Source organism: Eleutherodactylus coqui, chromosome 1 (assembly GCF_035609145.1).
Source record: "Eleutherodactylus coqui strain aEleCoq1 chromosome 1, aEleCoq1.hap1, whole genome shotgun sequence".
In the NCBI taxonomy this organism is placed as follows: domain Eukaryota; kingdom Metazoa; phylum Chordata; class Amphibia; order Anura; family Eleutherodactylidae; genus Eleutherodactylus; species Eleutherodactylus coqui.
In genome coordinates this window covers 326906265-326925815 of record NC_089837.1, presented here as the reverse complement: position 1 = coordinate 326925815, position 19551 = coordinate 326906265, and the positions used below count along the sequence as shown (strand labels likewise).

At 44.0% G+C, this 19551-nt stretch overlaps 1 protein-coding gene across 3 annotated transcripts in view; it reads left to right on the top strand.

Moving 5' to 3' along the window:
- BCAS3 (BCAS3 microtubule associated cell migration factor) overlaps positions 1 to 19551 on the top strand; it is a 1118574-nt gene that overhangs the window by 536570 nt on the left and 562453 nt on the right. For all 3 annotated transcript variants that reach the window (XM_066575105.1, XM_066575107.1, XM_066575106.1), the window contains exon 20: positions 19052 to 19152. In XM_066575105.1, coding sequence (XP_066431202.1) covers positions 19052 to 19152 — 101 coding nt within the window. The remainder of the gene's footprint in view (positions 1 to 19051; positions 19153 to 19551) is intronic.

The window sequence follows — 19551 nt, the reverse complement described above, 5'->3', positions numbered from 1 at the left end:
GGGGAGCTTGTCCAGCAAGCTGGATAGCTCAGTGGGGAGAGCCACCATCAAGAGCACAGGAGACTTCAGGTTTGAATCCCGACAGGGTTCATGCACATGAGTGATTTTTTACTCGGATGGATGGTCTGAGTTTGAAAAATCGCTACATGTCCTATCATGTCCGTGAGTCTTCGCACGAGAATAGGATATTTTTCATGTGCTGTGCCTAGCACATCGGACAGCACATAGACAGAGTGTCCGTGTGCTTTGCAATTTGAGTTACACATGGGTGCAACTCCCATAATCTTTGTAAATACACCCTAAAGTGCGCCAGCAGAGTCTGCAAGCAAAGTGCTGCCTCACAAGTAATTCTAGCAGAACTGGAGGCCATAGAATTCATTGAATTTATGGCTAGCTTGAGCTGTCCCTAGTGAAAGCTCACTGCACACATATTTATACAGCTGCTATTGTTAGTAGGAGCCCCTGATGCAGCTAGCTCCCGTTAGTGGTAGAGACCAGTAGCAATTTGTGGGTGATTCAACAAAGCTGTAGAAAAATAGAACATTTTGTGGGTGATTAGCCTGCTTTGTCTGGAGTCTGGAAGATTCTCTGTAAAGATTGCTGAGACTGAAATTTCAAGTTATTTTGCACGTCTATGCCTTTATTGTTAAAGAATCAAATATTCTGGATTATTGGATGTTAGAGTAAAGGGACATATTTTTTGTGGATGTTATTGATAAGCACTTGTCATTTTGTCTTGAAATAAAGTATTTTATTTAACCTGTAAATGCATTGCACCTATTTTTAGTTTGTGTTTGAATAGTTTAGAAATATATATATATATATATATATATATATATAGATATATACCCTGTTTCCCTGAAAATAATAGCCTGATTTTTGGAAAGGCTTGAAATATAAGCCCTTCCCCGAAAATAAGCCCAAGTTACACTACAGAAAAAAAAAATAATACATTACCTAGCAGGGTTGTTCTAGGTCCCTCCTACTCCTCTCTAGAGGTTCAGCACAGTTTCTGAAGTTCTCAGCCGCTCATACAACATCACTTCCTGGTTGTGGGATTCATGAATCTCACCTCCAAGAAGCGATGGCTGTGATTGGTTCTTCGACCACTGCTTATCCGATCAATACAGTGTTGGATGAACCAATGCAATGGTTGTGATTGGCCACGGCTTAGCCAATTCATCCCACCTCTGCAACACGATGGCTGTTGATTGGCTGAGCAGCAATGGCAGAACCAATCAATGCAATGTTGGATAAACCAACCACAGTATAATTAGACCTCCCCCGAAAATAAGACCTAGTGCCTCTTTTGGGGCAAAAATTAATGTAAGACAGTGTCGTATTGGGGGAATAACAGTAGACAGATAGGCAATTAATGCTTAATCTTGCTAAAAAGAAATCATAATTTTGTTTGAGGCACTGACAAAGATTCATATACAGCACTGGTTCACAAATTCCTTACTAAAGGCATCAAAATTTATTCAATAGTCCACGGTTTAATTGCCTAATGGTTGTGTTATAGGGGAAGGAACATTTACTAATTATAACTCCCTTCACCCATAGGAAATGGAATCATATAAATATAGATTTTGTTTAAGCACTACCTACATTGCTAAAATGTTATTTGTAAGCATTCTTACTTCTTTGGTCATTGAAGAAGTTATTTAGTAGAGACATAAGCTCACAACCTGATACGCAACCAACTTGATACTGTCAAAGCTGATACTGGCATGGATATCAACTAAGTCAAAGAAGCAGTGCAAAACCGATAACCATGGAGGGAGCTCGTCTTTAGTGTCACTGAGGGTCGTGAACGATTAAACGGCTCAAAACACTCTTGAAAATACGGTAGATGTAATGTGCTATGGGTCTGTTCATATCACGATTCAGGTTCTATCATGGTTTACATCTAAAATACCGAAAACAAGATTGGGACGGAGTGCACCTCTACCATTGCATATGCTGCTGATATGGAGACCGGTAGGTTTCTGCTCATTTCTGTGCTGAAAAGATTATCCTGGTCCACCACAACTGTGCCATTTATTGGGGGGGTTTGTTTTTAAGGCATGTGTGGTTCTGTAAACATGTTCACTTTATACTGCGAACCATTAAGATGATACCAGTTTTATATATGTGTGTATATATATATATATATATATATATATATATATTGCTTTACTACTTCTAAAAGAAAGCTTTTTGTTGCATATTCTGAGACGCATAACGTTGTAATTCTTCCAATTGGTGCCATGTAAAAGCTTGTTTTTTGCAGATCAACTGCATTTTTTAGTGGTACATTTTTTTGAGTGTATACCACTTTTTGATTACTTTTTATTCAGTTTCTTTTTGTTTACAAGGGGCTAAAACAGACCAATTTTGCCATTTTGTATTTTTTCTACGATGTTCATAATGCAGGACAGATTATAGGATATTTTAATAGTTCGGACCTTTATGGACACCACAATACTAATTGTGTTTTTTTTTTTGCTTTGCTTTATCAGAAAAATGGGAAAATTATTATTTTTTAAACTTGTAATATCGTGTATTTTTAGTATTTTTAAGAATGTCACAGAAAGGGCGTAATAGGTTGAAATGCATAACAGACCTGCGAGTTTTCTCTAGACTCGTGTCTGTCACGGCAATGCATTGGCACCACACAGTTGCATTATCGGCGGGACGATGAGGTGCTGGATGGGGTGTCCTCTCCAGTCAGCTGCATGGACGTCATGTTGCCCATGGCATCTGAGCAGTTGACCAGCCATTACGGCCGACTGTCAACCGTCTAGAACTGCTGGCAGCCACTATGTATGGAGCAGGCTTGGCTCCCAAGATCCCCCAAACCATTATCTCTCCAAACTATGACATAAATTTACATCATAGGTCATGTAGGGGTTATCAAGGAGTTCTCATCATGAGACAATCCCATTTAACCACTTACCATCTCAATTTTGCTTTTTTTAAAAAAAAATTTTCTTCTGCGCCTTCCTAGATATGTAACCTTTGTTTTTCCATCAACGTAAGTTGTTTTTTGCGTGACAAGTTGAATTTTTAAATGGTGCCATTTACCTTGCCATATAAGAACTTTTAAACATTCTTAGTTGGGGTGGAATGAGAAAAAACCCCGAATCTGACAGCTTCACTGTGTGGTAAAAATAAATAGTAACTTTATTCTGCGGGTCATTATACATAATTATGGTGATGACAAATCTATACTAATTTTATTATATTGTACTGCTGTGAGAAAATGAAAAACGTTTTGGGGAAAAATAACTACTTTGTGTCTTGAAGTGAACAAAAAAAACCCTGCAATTCTGGCAGTGCTTAATTTTTTATGGCATTCACCATGTGATATAGATCACATGATATTATAACAGTTTGGACTTTTTTTAGACGTGCTTATACCAATTTGTTTATTTTTTTCTATGTAAAAAAAGGGAAAATAGATTTCTTTTTAATTTTGTGTAGTAGTTGTACAGCCTGGAGGTCTTCTCTATGCCTTTAGTTGCCATGACAGCCGCTTGGCGACTCTGCAGTCATGTTGCAAAGGTTGATTAAGTAATAGTAGGAGCCCTCTCCAACTGTCTATTCACTTATGTGTTGTGGTTGCTATTGACTATGCAGTCTGAGGGATTAAGTGTTTAGGATTGGTGTTTTCTCCAATCCCAGGCACTAGAGGCGGGTGTCAACTGTATACTGTGTAGCTGTCATCCAACGTGTATGGAACAGGTTTACCTCCTTAGCCCACTTCATTCAGTCCCTTCCGACCTGCGTCATATGTGTACTATGGATCTGGCAAAGGGGTTAAATTCCATGTTCTGCCCATGCTGCTGACCAAACTGTTTCAGAATTTGTGAAAATACCTTCTTAACCAATTTTATTTTGTTCTTTTGAAGTTTCACCTGAGTTGTAAAAGTGTTACTAAGGCTGGGTGCACGGGTCTCGTATGTGCGAGTTGCATCTGAAAGGCTCAGGCACAACTAGCATCAGACAGCACATAGACATCTGTCTGTGTGTTTTCACTTTACACGGACACAGTGCATAGACATACATTAGCTTGCCCTATTTCTTATTTGTGATATGTACAGGAATTGGTCCATGTGATGAAACGTTAATCTGCATAGCCCCATAGGCTAAAATAGGGCTGTCTCTGCCCGTGAATTAAAACAGACAGCATGCGGTCCCAGATATACTGGTGTGTTGGAGACGTATGTCACAATCTGTGCAACATATATCGACTGAGATTTCCATTGAAATAAGTGTAACTGCACATTTCCAATACAATTACAACTTATTTGTACAATCGGGACAAATTGTTTTTAGAGTATATTCACACACTACAGGTTTGTTGCAGATGTTTTTTCCAATTGGATCATGCATCTGAATGGAGCTTGCAGAAATCCATGTGCTTGCCTCCAGAACAACAATGGATGAATAAAAATGATTTTCAAAATACAGGGAATGGACAGCCCTTCAAGACCAGTAATAAAAGCTGCATGCTCTCCAAGTGGCAATAGCTCGTTCTTACCAAACTCAATGACTCAAAAATGAAAATCGAAAGCAACATCTTTTCTGAGGTTGCTAGTTCAAAGTTCTATTTTATTCCGCAGATGGGACATTTTGGCTTGAAATAGCCTTTTTCAAGCATCATGAGTGCACATATTTATAATATCTGATGAAAGCGAGACTGCATTAATTAGTGACATCATTGAAATAAATTAAAGTTCATACATTGACATAGTTAATGGTGTAATGAAAACCTATAGTGCAAAGGACAAAACATACAGCACATACCTAGGAATAGTCAATGTATCAACGAAGAACTCGAGGAAAGAGTGATCAAAGCCCACTTTTACTGAAAATCGCTAATTGTAATTTGAAAGTTCCCCAACTCTGTGAGCCTAAAGTGTACAATGAAATGGAATTTTGAACCTTGTAATGTTGTATGGGACATTTTCAAAGCTGAAAACATGGCTGAAAGTTATACTAAAGAGAAACCGTTTTTTATTGTTCCCTTAATCATCATCTGGAACATTGCCCGATTGTGGAAAATTGTCATACTAATCTTAGTATTCCGTTGGCACAAATTGTTTTAGAGCCTGCAAATCATTATTCTTCCAGCTACCCTGGAATGGACTGTGATCATTTTCTCATGCATCAGTCATGGAATCTTAGAATGGTAAGAGTTGGAAGGGACCTCCAGGGTCATCTGGTCAAACACCCTGCTCAGTGCAGGTTTCACTAACTCATCCCAGACAGATATTTGTCCAGCGTTTGTTTGAACACTTCCATTAAAGGAAACCTCACCACCTCCCATGGTAACCTGTTCCACTCATTGATCACCCTCACTGTCAGAAAGTATTTTCTAATATCTAATTTGTATCTCCTTCCTTTCAGTTTTATCCCATTGTTTCTAGTCTTTCCTTGTACAAATGAGAATAGGGCTGATCCCTCTGCACTGTGACAGCCCTTCAAATATTTGTAGACAGCTATTAATTCTCCTCTCAGCCTTTTTTTTTACAAGCTAAACATTCCCAGATACTTTAACCGTTCCTCCTAGGACATGATTTGCTGACCGCTCACCATCTTGGTAACTCTTCTCTGAACTTGCTCCCGTTTGTCTTCTTTAAAGTGGGTTGCCCAGAACTGGACACAATATTCCAGATGAGGTCTGACTAAGGAAAAGTAGAGGGGGATAATGACCTCACGTGATCTAGACTCTATGCTTCTCTTAATACATCCCAGAATTGTGTTTGCCTTTTTGGCTGCTGCATCACATTGTTGACTCATGTTCAGTCTATTATTTATTAGTATACCCAAGTCTTTTTCACATGTGCTGGTGCTTAGCCCAATTCCTCCCATTCTGTATATGTGATTTTTTTTCTTTTTTTTGCCCAGATGTAGGACTTTGTATTTCTCCTTGTTAATTACCATTCTGTTAGTTGTCGCCCACTGTTCAAGCTTTTCTAGATTTTTTTAGAAATCTAGAAAAGCTGAAACCCCTATTACAGTTGGCTGTCCTTGATCTTAGATGTGTAATAGGCGCTTGAGCTCCCATTGATTTCATTGGAAGTCAAGCCAGCTAGGGCATTTCTATCCCATCCCCTATAATGCATGTGCGACCTGCACCACTAACAACTTGACAGGAAATTTTTTGGTGCTTAACTATTGATGACCTATCTTGAGGATAGATCACCAATAGTTTCTGTCTGGAAAACCCCTTTAATCAACAACAAAGTGGAAGATATTTATACCATGTTCCAACAAAAGGTAGGGAAAATGGAAAACTCCAATATTACAATATATACCTTTTTAAGTACCTTAGGGCTTAGTCAGACGGGCGTTTTTTGCCGCGATTTGCGCATGCGCATGCGTCCGGCGATTTTTTAAAACTATTGCTTCGCAATGGTATCGGACACATGAGCGCTTTTTATGCGCTCGTCAGAAAAATTATAGAACAAAAAATCGCAGATCGCACCTATCTGCGATCTGCGATTCCTGTTCGCTTCTGTATATGCGCTCAATGGGGCCGGCGGCAGCAGCGCCGACCCCATTGAGAACATATAGAAGACAAATCATTCTTCTCTGCCACAGCTGTAACAGCTGTGGCAGAGAAGAACGATGTTTGCCCATTGAATTCAATGGAGCGGCAATACAGCCGCTCCATTGAAAGCAATGGGCTGCCGGCGTGCGTGGGGTGAATTGTCGGGAAGGGCTTAAATATATAAACCCTTCCCTGCAATTCATGCTAAAATGTGTTAAAATAAAAAAAAATTGTATACTCACCTTTCCGCTGCAGCCGGAGTCCAGCCGCGGCCGCTGTCAGTTCTCCTGAACTGCTTCTCGGCACTATTCAGCCGGCGGGGCTTTAAAATCCCCGCCTGCTGAATGATCTGCCTCTGATTGGTCACAGCCTGACCAATCAGAGGCCGGTTTCACTCACACACCCATTCATGAATTCATGAATGGGTGAGTGACTGCTGCCTCTCAGCGCTGAGCCAATCAGGGGCAGGTCTGACTCACATCCATTCATGAATTCATGAATGGGTGGGAGTGAGGCATGCCTCTGATTGGCTCAGCGCTGAGCCAATCAGGGGGCAGGTCTGACTCACACCCCCTTCACACCCACTGCAGGACGGCCGCTCGGAGCTGCCGGCAGAAGGTGAGAATGCAATTTTTTTTAATTTTTACACATTTTAGGATGCATTGCAGGTAAGGGCTTATATATTTAAGCCCTTACCGACAATTCATCCCGGGCTCGCCCGCAGCGCATTGCTTTCAATGGAGACGGCTGTATTGCCGTCTCCATTGAATGCAATGCGCTGGACAGCTCCGGCCCGTTTGTAATGAAACGTGGCTAGGAGCAGATTTTCGGTCGATTTGCGGGCGACTTGCGCGCACCGGTCACGCGATTTGCGGATGCGCATCCGTCATGCGATCCGCAAATCGCGGCAAACAACGCCCGTCTGACTAAGCCCTTAGGGTGTCTGTTTTTCTCAATGTCTTTTGGTGTGATATATATTTGTGCAAAGACACATGATGCTATAAATGCCACTTGAAAGTAGATATGTGCCTCTTTACGTCTGGACATTATAAAATGGCTGTGGCTATTGCAAATATATTACCATTTGAAGCAGTGCACACCAGAGGTGCAAAATGTGACCTGGACACAAGAGCATTGATGATCATTGGTTATGAAAGTGTTAATGACTCTGACAAGCCTAGTCAGTAGTTGCTCAGCACTTATTCTCCAGTTGAAATCCCTAAATGTACGTATTTCCTCGTGTAGATTTCCTGACATATACACCAAAACACATGTATCATTCCTCATTGATTTATTACTGATTTATATTTGTAGGAAAAAAATATAAAGGGGTTAAATACCCCATTTTACGTGTTTATTGTTCAGGATTGAAAATCTATGTGTCTCCAAACTGTTACCTTGGCTGAGATCTCCAGGGTAGCAGCTAGATGGCTTTTTTATAATTAGATGCTGTCTGCTCCCATTCGACAGGAGCAGGTAATGAGAGTAAAGTGAAACCAGATACACGAACCATTGGCTGTTAGAAAACTTTAATAATTAATTACAGGGTCCTTATTGCACCCAAGGGTCAGGGTTCAGGGAAAACATTGATTAATCCAATACAAAACTGCAGCAAACTCCATTGCGGCTTAGTTTAAAAAAAAAACAAAAATCGGAGAATGGACACAAGTACTGTAGAAATGCAAATCAGATTTTTATGAGATTGGATTAAATGATATAGTGTGTTTTCCTTTATGTTTTATAGAATTTCTTTTAATCTATTTAAACAGGGAACAGGCTGTCAAACACCCAGAAATAATATACAATGAAATATACAAATGTGTTAATAGGCTTTTTCAGTTTTAAGTTAACAAATAGAGATGAGCGAACATACTCGTCCGAGCTTGATACTCGTTCGAGTATTAGCGTGTTCGAGATGCTCGTTACTAGAGGCGAGCACCACGCGATGTTCGAGTTACTTTCACTTTCATCTCTGAGATGTTAGCGCGCTTTTCTGTTCAATAGAAAGACAGAGAAGGCATTACAACTTCCCCCTGCGACGTTCAAGCCCTATACCACCCCCCTGCAGTGAGTGGCTGGCAAGATCAGGTGTCACCCGAGTATATAAATGGGAGGCACGTTTCTGGCGTCCCCACATTCATCTCACAATTAATGGGTCCACGCGGTAGACCTTTATTAGAAAATGAGCAGTGTGAGCAGGTCCTGTCGTGGATGGCAGAAAGTGCATCCAGCAATCTATTGACCACCCAGAATTCTGCGCTGTCCACTGCTGCAACTCTGAATCCTCTGGCTGCTGCTCCTCCTTCCTCCCAGCCTCCTCACTCCATTACAATGACACATTCTGAGGAGCAGGCAGGCTCCCAGGAACTGTTCTCGGGCCACTGCCCAGAATGGGCAGCAATGGTTTCGAATCCTCTCCCACTGGAGGAGTTTGTCGTGACCGATGCCCAACCTTTGGAAAGTTCCCGGGGTCCAGGGGATGAGGCTGGGGACTTCCGGCAACTGTCTCAAGAGCTTTCAGTGGGTGAGGAGGACGATGACGATGAGACACAGTTGTCTATCACTCAGGTAGTAGTAATTGGAGTGAGTCAGAGGGAGGAGCGCACAGAGGATTCGGAGGAAGAGCAGCAGGACGATGAGGACGAAAGGTCTGGCAGTTTTTCACTGAGAGTGCAGACGACCAACGAACAGTGGTGTGCAACCTTTGTCGTGCCAAGATCAGCCGGGGAGCCACCACCACCAGCCTCACCACCACCAGCATGCGCAGACATATGATGGCCAAGCACCCCACAAGGTGGGACGAAGGCCGTTCACCGCCTCCGGTTTGCACCGCTGCCTCTCCCCCACTGCCCCAACCTGCCACTGAGATCCAACCCCCCTCTCAGGACACAGGCACTACCGTCTCCTGGCCTGCACCCACACCCTCACCTCCGCTGTGCTCGGCCCCATCCACCAATGTCTCTCAGCGCACCATCCAGCCGTCGCTAGCGCAAGCGCAAGTACGCCGCCACGCACCCGCACGCTCAAGCGTTAAACGTGCACATAGCCAAATTTATCAGCCTGGAGATGCTGCCGTATAGGGTTGTGGAAACGGAGGCTTTCAAAGGTATGATGGCGGCTGCGGCACCGCGCTACTCAGTTCCCAGTCGCCACTACTTTTCCCGATGTGCCATCCCAGCCCTGCACGACCACGTCTCCCGCAACATTGTACGCGCCCTCACCAACGCGGTTACTGGCAAGGTCCACTTAACAACGGACACGTGGACAAGCACAGGCGGGCAGGGCCACTATATCTCCCTGACGGCACATTGGGTGAATTTAGTGGAGGCTGGGACAGAGTCAGAGCCTGGGACTGCTCACATCCTACCCACCCCCAGAATTGCGGGCCCCAGCTCGGTGGTGGTATCTGCGGCGGTGTATGCTTCCTCCACTAAACCACCCTCCTCCTCCTACGCAACCTCTGTCTTGCAATCAAGATGTGTCAGCAGCAGCACGTCGCCAGCAGTCGGTGTCGCGCGTCGTGGCAGCACAGTGGTGGGCAAGCGTCAGCAGGCCGTGCTGAAACTACTCAGCTTAGGTGAGAAGAGGCACACGGCCCACGAACTGCTGCAGGGTCTGACAGAGCAGACCGACCGCTGGCTTGCTCCGCTGAGCCTCCAACCGAGCATGGTCGTGTGTCACAACGGCCGTAACCTGGTGGCGGCTCTGCAGCTCGGCAGCCTCACGCACGTGCCATGCCTGGCCCATGGCTTTAGTTTGGTGGTTCAGCGCTTTCTGAAAAGCTACCCACGCTTGTCAGACCTGCTCGGAAAGCTGCGCCGGCTCTGCGCACATTTCCGCAAGTCCCACACGGACGCTGCCACCCTGCGCACCCTGCAACATCGGTTTCATCTGCCAGTGCACTGACTGCTGTGCAACGTGCCCACACAGTGGAACTCTACGCTCCACATGTTGGCCAGGCTCTATGAGCAGCGTAGAGCTATAGTGGAATACCAACTCCAACATGGGCGGCGCAGTGGGAGTCAGCCTCCTCAACTCTTTACAGAAGAGTGGGCCTGGTTGGCAGCCATCTGCCAGGTCCTTGGAAACTTTGAGGAGTCTACCCAGATGGTGAGCGGCGATGCTGCAATCATTAGCGTCACCATTCCTCTGCTATGCCTCTTGAGAAGTTCCCTGCAAAGCATAAAGGCAGACGCTTTGCGCTCGGAAACAGAGGCGGGGGAAGACAGTATGTCGCTGGATAGTCAGAGCACCCCCCTGTCTATATCTCAGCGCGTTGAGGAGGAGGAGCATGAGGAGGATGAGGAGGAGAGGGAAGAGACAGCTTGGCCCACTGCTGACGGTACCCATGCTGCTTGCCTGTCATCCTTTCAGTGTGTATGGCCTGAGGAGGAGGAGGATCCTGAAAGTGATCTTCCTAGTGAGGACAGCCATGTGTTGCGTACAGGTACCCTGGCACACATGGCTGACTTCATGTTAGGATGCCTTTCTCGTGACCCTTGCGTTACACGCATTCTGGCCACTACGGATTACTGGGTGTACACACTGCTCGACCCACGGTATAAGGAGAACCTTTCCACTCTCATACCTGAAGAGGAAAGGGGTTCGAGAGTGATGCTATACCACAGGACCCTGGCGGACAAACTGATGGTAAAATTCCCATCCGACAGCGCTAGTGGCCGAAGGCGCAGTTCCGAGGGCCAGGTAGCAGGGGAGGCGCAGAGATCAGGCAGCATGTACAGCACAGGCAGGGGAACACTCTCTAAGGCCTTTGACAGCTTTCTGGCTCCCCAGCAAGACTGTGTCACCGCTCCCCAGTCAAGGCTGAGTCGGCGGGAGCACTGTAAAAGGATGGTGAGGGAGTACGTAGCCGATCGCACGACCATCCTCCGTGACGCCTCTGCCCCCTACAACTACTGGGTGTCGAAGCTGGACACGTAGCCTGAACTCGCGCTGTATGCCCTGGAGGTGCTTGCTTGTCCTGCGGCTAGCGTCTTGTCAGAGAGGGTGTTTAGTGCGGCTGGGGGAATCATCACAGATAAGCGTACCCGCCTGTCAACCGACAGTGCCGACAGGCTTACACTCATCAAGATGAACAAAGCCTGGATTTCCCCAGACTTCTCTTCTCCACCAGCGGACAGCAGCGATACCTAAACAATACGTAGGCTGCACCCGGGGATGGAAGCATTGTTCTCTATCACCATGAAAAACGTGGACCTTTTAGCTTCATCAATCTGTGTATAATATTCATCCTCCTCTTCCTGCTCCTCCTCCTGAAATCACGTAATCACGCCGAACGGGCAATTTTTCTTAGGCCCACAAGGCTCAGTCATATAATTTTTGTAAACAATTTTTATACGTTTCAATGCTCATTAAAGCGTTGAAACTTGCACCTGAACCAATTTTTATTTTAACTGGGCTGCCTCCAGGCCTAGTTACAAATTAAGCCACATTAACCAAAGCGATTAATGGATTTCACCTGCCCTCTTGGTTGGGCATGGGCAATTTTTCTGACGTACATTAGTACTGTTGGTACACCAATTTTTTGGGGCCCTCGCCTACAGTGTAATCCAATTATTTTTTTGCCCACCTGCATTAAAGTTGACGTTACATCAGCTGTGATGGGCACTGCAATGGGATACATTTATGTACAGCCAGTGGGTTCCAGGGAGCCACCCATGCTGTCGGTCCACACGGAGTTGTAACTGCATGTGTCCACTTCTAAAGAACCCCAGTCTGACTGGGGCATGCAGTGTGGGCCGAAGCCCACCTGCATTTAATCGGACGTTACCTCAGCTGTGATGGGCACTGCAATGGGATACATTTATGTACAGCCGGTGGGTTCCAGGGAGCCACCCATGCTGTGGGTGCATACGGAATTCCCATTGCGGAGTTGTACCTGCCTGTGACTATTTATAAAAAACCGCGGTCTGACTGGGGCATGCAGACACCTTGACAGAATGAATAGTGTGTGGCACATAGGTTCCCCATTGCTATGCCCACGTGTGCAGCTCCTGATGGCGGTGGCACAAGATTATATTTCTCATTGCTTCTGTACAGCATTGTGGGCTATCGCCCCGCCCCTTTTAAAGAGGGTCGCTGCCTAGCCGTGCCAACCCTCTGCAGTGTGTGCCTGCGGTTCCTCCTCATGGCAGACGCACTTATAAATAGACATGAGGGTGGTGTGGCATGAGGGCAGCTGAAGGCTGCGCAGGGACAATTTGGTGTGCGCTGTGGACACTGGGTCGTGCAGGGGGGGGGGTTGGGCAGCATGTAACCCAGGAGAAGTGGCAGCGGAGTGTCATGCAGGCAGTGATTGTGCTTTGTTGGAGGTAGTGTGGTGCTTAGCTAAGGTATGCATTGCTAATGAGGGCTTTTCAGAAGTAAAAGTTGTTGGGAGGGGGGGGCCCACTCTTGCCGCTATTGTGGCATAATAGTGGGACCTGGGAACTTGAGATGCAGCCCAACATGTAGCCCCTCGCCTGCCCTATCCGTTTCTGTGTCGTTCCCATCACTTTCTTGAATTGCCCAGATTTTCACAAATGAAAACCTTAGCGAGCATCGGCGATATACAAAAATGCTCGAGTCGCCCATTGACTTCAATGGGGTTCGTTACTCGAAACGAACCCTCGAGCATCGCGAAAATTTCGTCCCGAGTAACGAGCACCCGAGCATTTTGGTGCTCGCTCATCTCTATTAATAAAGCTAAACAGTGTATAAAGAAAAAGTTCTACAACTTTTTAAAAACGTTGCCATAGTGAAATGCACCACTTATATAAATTTGGCACGTTTTGGACTGTTATGGAGACAGGGTATGAAATCTACGCCTGCTATGAGGAGGCTTCGGTTTGAGCTACCATTTGTGCCATTTTTTAGCTTTAATAATGCTAAATCTGTCAGAAACATGCTGATCCCAGCTTCTTCCCATTAACTCCACCCATTTTCTTGCTCTTTTTCAAACGTGGCGAGTTTTGGTTTGATATACGGTACATTAGGGAGATATCAGAGACTGGAGTTTAGGAAAAATAACACAGGGACAGGATTTGTTTTTGGTTATTATTTTGATTCGATCATCTGCTCCAATCTCTGCTTATTGCTATTATTTTCATTATAAAAATTATCATTTTCCTCATCTGGTACCTTTATCCTCTCCCCCCGCTGTCCAATAGTTAGTCCCTACGTCTTTTGTATTTTATGCTTCATATATTTTCTTGTGATGTTCGGCTATATAATATTTGGCTGTTTTACAGTTCTGACATATCTGGATCGAATTTCACCATTTAGCATACGGACGGTACATTTATACACAACCGTCCAATAATACTTGTATAGGGATGTTATCATACTAATGATCATTTGTCCCCATACCTGCAATCGTCTGCTGTATGTGAACAGCAGGAACAAGCTTCGATCAACATGTATGTCGATCGGTGCTCATTTACAAGGGCCTGACAATTGCTTAAGCTATATCAGACTGATAATAATACATGCAGACAAACTACTGACTGTCCTCCTACTGCGCTTGAGTGTTATGATCGATCCCTCCATCTGCGGGTTCGTACTACTGTGCATGGTCCTCATGGTTGCCATCGGATATGCACAGTACAGTTTTTTTGTTTTTTTTTAATCTCTTGCCTTCCCGCGGATCCGTGGCTCGTCCGCAGAGTCAGCTGTGGGTGTGCCGTGGATCATAGAATCATAAAATGGTAGAGTTGGAAGGGACCTCCAGGGTCATCGGGTCCAACCGCCTGTTCAGTGCAGGATTCACTAAATCATCCCAGACAGGTATCTGTCCAGCCTTTGTTTGAACACTTCCACTGAAGGAGAACTCAGCACCTCCAGAGGTAACCTGTTCCACTCATTGATCATCCTCACTGTCAGAAAGTTTTTTTCTAATATCTAATTTGTGTCTCTGCCCTTTCAGTTTCATCCCATTGCTTCTAGTCTTTCCTTGTACAAATGAGAATAGGGCTGATCCCTCTGCACTGTGACAGCCCTTCAAATATTTGTAGACCGCTATTAAAGGGGTTGTCCCGAGCCAAAACCTCAAAATTTTCAATTAGCCCATTCCCCCTGTCACCCCCCGGCATAAAGCAGCCCTTTAAAGCGGTTATAAACCGCTTCCTACTTACCGTTTTGAAGAAATAATAACTTATAAAGTTCTTCTTCCAAGATGGCGCCTGTGATGTCCCAGGGTGCGTTCCACGGTGCACCGCGCTTCCAGGAGGCTTTCATGCACGCTCCCGAGACGCAGGTCAAGTGAGCAGGTGACTGACGTCATCGGTGGAGGTGTTCACTTGTAATGAATGAAACGCCGCTCCCGTGCAGTGATAGCTCGTCTGCGCATGCGCAGACGAGCTGTATCGCGCGGGCGCGCTGGAGCGGCTCGTTCACAGCGGGGAGAGTACAGACTGTGCAAGCGCGTCTAAAACAGACTGCTGAGGAAGAAATTAGACGGCTCCATGGCGACGGGGATGCAGAGACAGCGCGAGGACGGAGAAAAGTGAGTGAATAACTTCTGTACGGCTCATATTTAATGCACGATGTATATTACAAAGTGCATTAATATGGCCATACAGAAGTGCTTAACCCCACTTGCTTTCTCGGGACAACCCTTTTAAGTCTCCTCTTAGCCTTCTTTTTTGCTGACTTCAATGGAAGCTGTCCATGCAGGAACCGCACAAAAATGGAGCATGTTGTGATTTGTTTTCCGGACCAAAAGGTCCACAAAACAAATCCACATATTTTAATTCATTTGTGGATGCCCATGCATCTCTATGGGCAGTTTGATTTGCAGTTCTCCCCCGAGGGTGCCCCGTGCAGATTCCGCAGATCAAATTTGCCCATGGACATTGGGCCTAAAACTGGCCCTGTTTGGAGCTCATGTGTTTCAAGTGTCAATTTACCAAAGGTATGTTTTGAATACATGTGCCGTGGAATTGAATGGGGTTTATTGTGTTTAAGCACATATGAATATGATATTTGTGAGTTGGTTTGCTGGCAGGAAAGTGTTCACCCTTACGATCACTAAGTGTATTCGCATACATATTGGCTTATTTTTATAAGATTGTATAAGCTGGTATATTTTGTGATTCTCTAATACACATGTTGTCCTTTTGGTCCTAAGATCATTTTTCTAAATAGCCCAGTTGCAGTGTGCCACAACTTTTGCAATTTTTATAAGTCTACTGGGATATTCTGGTGTAAAAGCTTTTTCATTAAATGTACTAACATTCTTAGGAGATCAACTTCATGGTCTAATAAAAGTTGCCACAGTTTGCACAGTAGCCAATTTCTCTTGAATCAGTGTATTAGCTTTACTCTTTTTAACAGACGGATACTGTTTTACTTTTTTATACTTTGAATACTGGATCATGCTCTTCCATGGTTAAGTTTTAACACTGCTGCCCCTCTTGTGAACTTGCCGCCAGAACATTTTAATTGAAGGAGGCATGAGACCGTACACGCACAGATTTTTTCCTCCTGTTTGGAATGGACTATATTCAGTTTCTCTGAAGAACTAAGAAAACAGGAAGCAGAAAACAATACTGGTGTGTGCATGCCGCCTGGAAATATCCATGCTTCAGCCGGCATGTGATTTTATGAGAGTCTGCATGGGTATGCATGCCTGTTGCAGAAGTGTGATAGAAATAATGTGTACATTGATGAGCATTTCAATGATTAAGTTTCAACTTTTTTGTGTGATTCGAACAAGTAAATGTAATATAAGAATTTCAAGTCATTGAGTGCTATTCTATTAAATGCAATTGTACACCCTCTATATCCCAACATACATACAAAAGTACAATGATTAGTTGATTGGTGATGTTCTTGCACTCATGACCATTGTCAATGGACTGATTACTTGTTGTGCCTCATGCCTCATTGATGACATTAGTGACTCTAATGTCAAGATTATGGGATGATAAGAGAATTCACTTTATAGTCTCATGAGGTTTAAGGTGAAGATCATTTCTAACTGCCAAATAATATGTTTTCTGGACTGTTGTAACAAACACATCAGTATTCAAGATGAAACTACTATATCTTACATTCACTCTGCGGACCTCAATCAAAGTGGTTTAGCACTAGGGAGATAGCCTGAAATGTTGGAGAAATTTTCCAGTAGGAGATATAGAAATCAGTGTTGCAGAAAATTAACAAAACATCCTTTACTTGACAGTAGCTGTAAAACATTTTCATGTTTAATTGGTTGTTTATATAAACTCAGTCTAGTTCAGTATACAGATTAAGCAAAAAGTAGGCTTTCCATGGACGCTAGCATGTTCTACTATGAAACAAGTGGATGGCATGTTAGTGGTTTTGTTAAAAAAGGCAGTAGAAGCCCTCAAAAATGACCACTGTCACCAGGTGAATCCTTGTTTCTTTAACGCATGCACTATGTAAAGATTGCTGAAGAAATACAGAAACTATTGTAGTGGTGCATTACACAGAATGACCTGCAGAGGCTAAATAGGCAGTTGATACCTGGAAAGGGAAAGAGAGGGTTAACATCTGATAGGTGTAGCAGGAATTGGTTGCATATTAGCCAGTTCCTGCCAGAAGCAAAGAGGAAATTGACAGCACAGCAGAGTTGAGGTGCTGCAGGCTGGTGGTCCAAGGTGGACCTGCAAAGGCCCGAGATTGACAGGGACGACAACCCTAACCTCACACCCAGATGGGGTCTTTATGGATTTTGTATTGGACCAGCAAAGGCCCGAGGTTGACAGGGACGACAACCCTAACCTCACACCCATGTGGGGTGTTTATGGACTCTGTGTGCCATGTATGAGATACCTGTGTGATATGGAATAAAAGCTGGCAGGCGCCAGATTATGAAAAGAATTTACATGTCCTGAGCATTTCTGCATGGTTGGTGGCCACTCCAGTCTAAAAGGTTGGCGATCCAGTAGCAAGTGTACCCCCGCTTGCTTACACTATGAAAAAAAGGTTTAGTACGGTGTTAGGCAGTCGAGTAACTAAGTGTGATAGTTCTCAGTAAGAAAAACCAAGTCATCTTGCAGATATGATACCTTTTATTGGCTAACAAAAATACATGTGTACCTGATCCGGTGCAGGAAATGACCTGTTGGGGGGCTTTATATCGGGGAAACAGAACAAAAACTGAGAGTCAGGATGAGATCTCATCACCACTCAATTGGAGAGGAAAAGGCGGAATTACTTGGGGCAAAACATTTTTGTGGTCACGGACATGGCATAGAGCAGATGAGAGTTATCATACTGAAGGGCAACTTCAAATCACAGTGCCACAGAAGAATTTAGGAGTATACATTTATGGCCACGTTTGACACCCTCAAGAATGGAATGAACCTCAGCCTGGAATTCTTGCATAAGTAGAGATTATAAAAAGGTCTGAAGGAGGTCAATATGGGTGTCTTCTTCGCAATCATTGTTTGTTTTTTCATAAAAATTCAGAAATTGATTGTAAGAATGTTGCCATCCAATAGGCGGTGCTGTAGATAGAGGTAGTGTTTCCATCTTCTTCTATGTGCAGTCCGTTTCCATCTTTTTCTATTTGCAGTAGAGATAACAGACATCATAAAACTGTCACATTCCTCAGCTCTGTGGACTGATTTAGTATTTATCTCTTACTCAGATTGTCTTGTGTTATTTTAAGTCTCAAATTTCTGTGTGTGAACATTTATTTAGATCAAGAGGGGTGCCCTCCCTCCCCTCTGCATTTGTATATTATAATTGTGTGCCATCCAAACTAGTTTCATTAGCCTGATTAAGGGTCAATACAGAAACTGTAATGCATTCCTTACCTTTCACAGCAGTTATTTAGGATCCTGACTTGAAGGTATCAGCTTAAGTATTGTTGCAGGATGAAAGTATGAAGATCAGCTTCTGATAAGATAAAAAATAAATTTCTGAAAAGAATAGTCATTGTCTGCTAATTTCTGAGAAGGTCTTAATATCCATCGACAACTTTAACCCTTTCCAATCCAATTTCTATCCTGGTTTTCCTAGGGGGCTTACTCTTTTTCTGCTGTTATACAACGGCGCTATATGCTGGCTAAAGCCAGTACTGCATGAGGTGACACGTTGGATAGGCTCCGACAGCAGAGAGGCTGGCAATATACAGTAAGAGAACCCCCAATGGACATCTACCAACATCGGAGCTGTACAACCTTAAATCATAATGTCTTTAGACGTCAGACAGTGGATTGGAAAGGGTTAAGGAAATATCTCAGGCTGGGTGATACATTAAAGGAAGTTTAAAATATGAACATCTGAACCCCCTCTATGAGAGCCACTAACAACAATGTGGTGGACCCATCCCATGCTTGTAATACATTGACTGCCATTCATTTGAATGATCACTATGTAATACTAGATTTGACTGTATCCGGCTAGCTGTAGCATTTTGAAGTAGTTTGTGATGCTCAATCCATGTCAGTCATCTGCTTGAGAAGCTGCTTTAGGTCAGCCTTATGTAGCTTCACTTAACTTTATAATCCTGAAATAATGATTTTTTTTTTTTTGCAGTGGTACCACCTGGAAGTCCTGGTCCCCTCACACGACATGGCTCTTATGATAGCTTGGCCTCAGACCACAGTGGCCAGGACGATGAAGAATGGCTTTCACAGGTACAGTAAATAGTTGTTGTTTTTTTGTTGTTGTTTCTCTTTTTTTTTGGGGGGGGGGGCGGGTGGTTGGCAAAAGTGCCATGAAATAAATGTGTTTCCTCTGTATTTATGGTATATTTAATCCACTGAGATGCATATTTATGTTTCACACGTATTGATCTTCACTTGAAAAGTCTGCAAGTGTTTAATTACAATTCTGGTTCTGCTTCATGGTTTTTTGTCTGCTTTTATCCGTCATATTTTTAGACGTTATGTTAACCTCTAAACTTGGATTCTATGTACCACAGAGAAATGCTCTACAGATTTAATGAAATGCATCTGATCAGGTTTAGGCTGGCTGCACACGGGTGGCTCTGCATTGCGGATTTCGGAGCGAGCGTCAAACAAAGTCCACCGGCA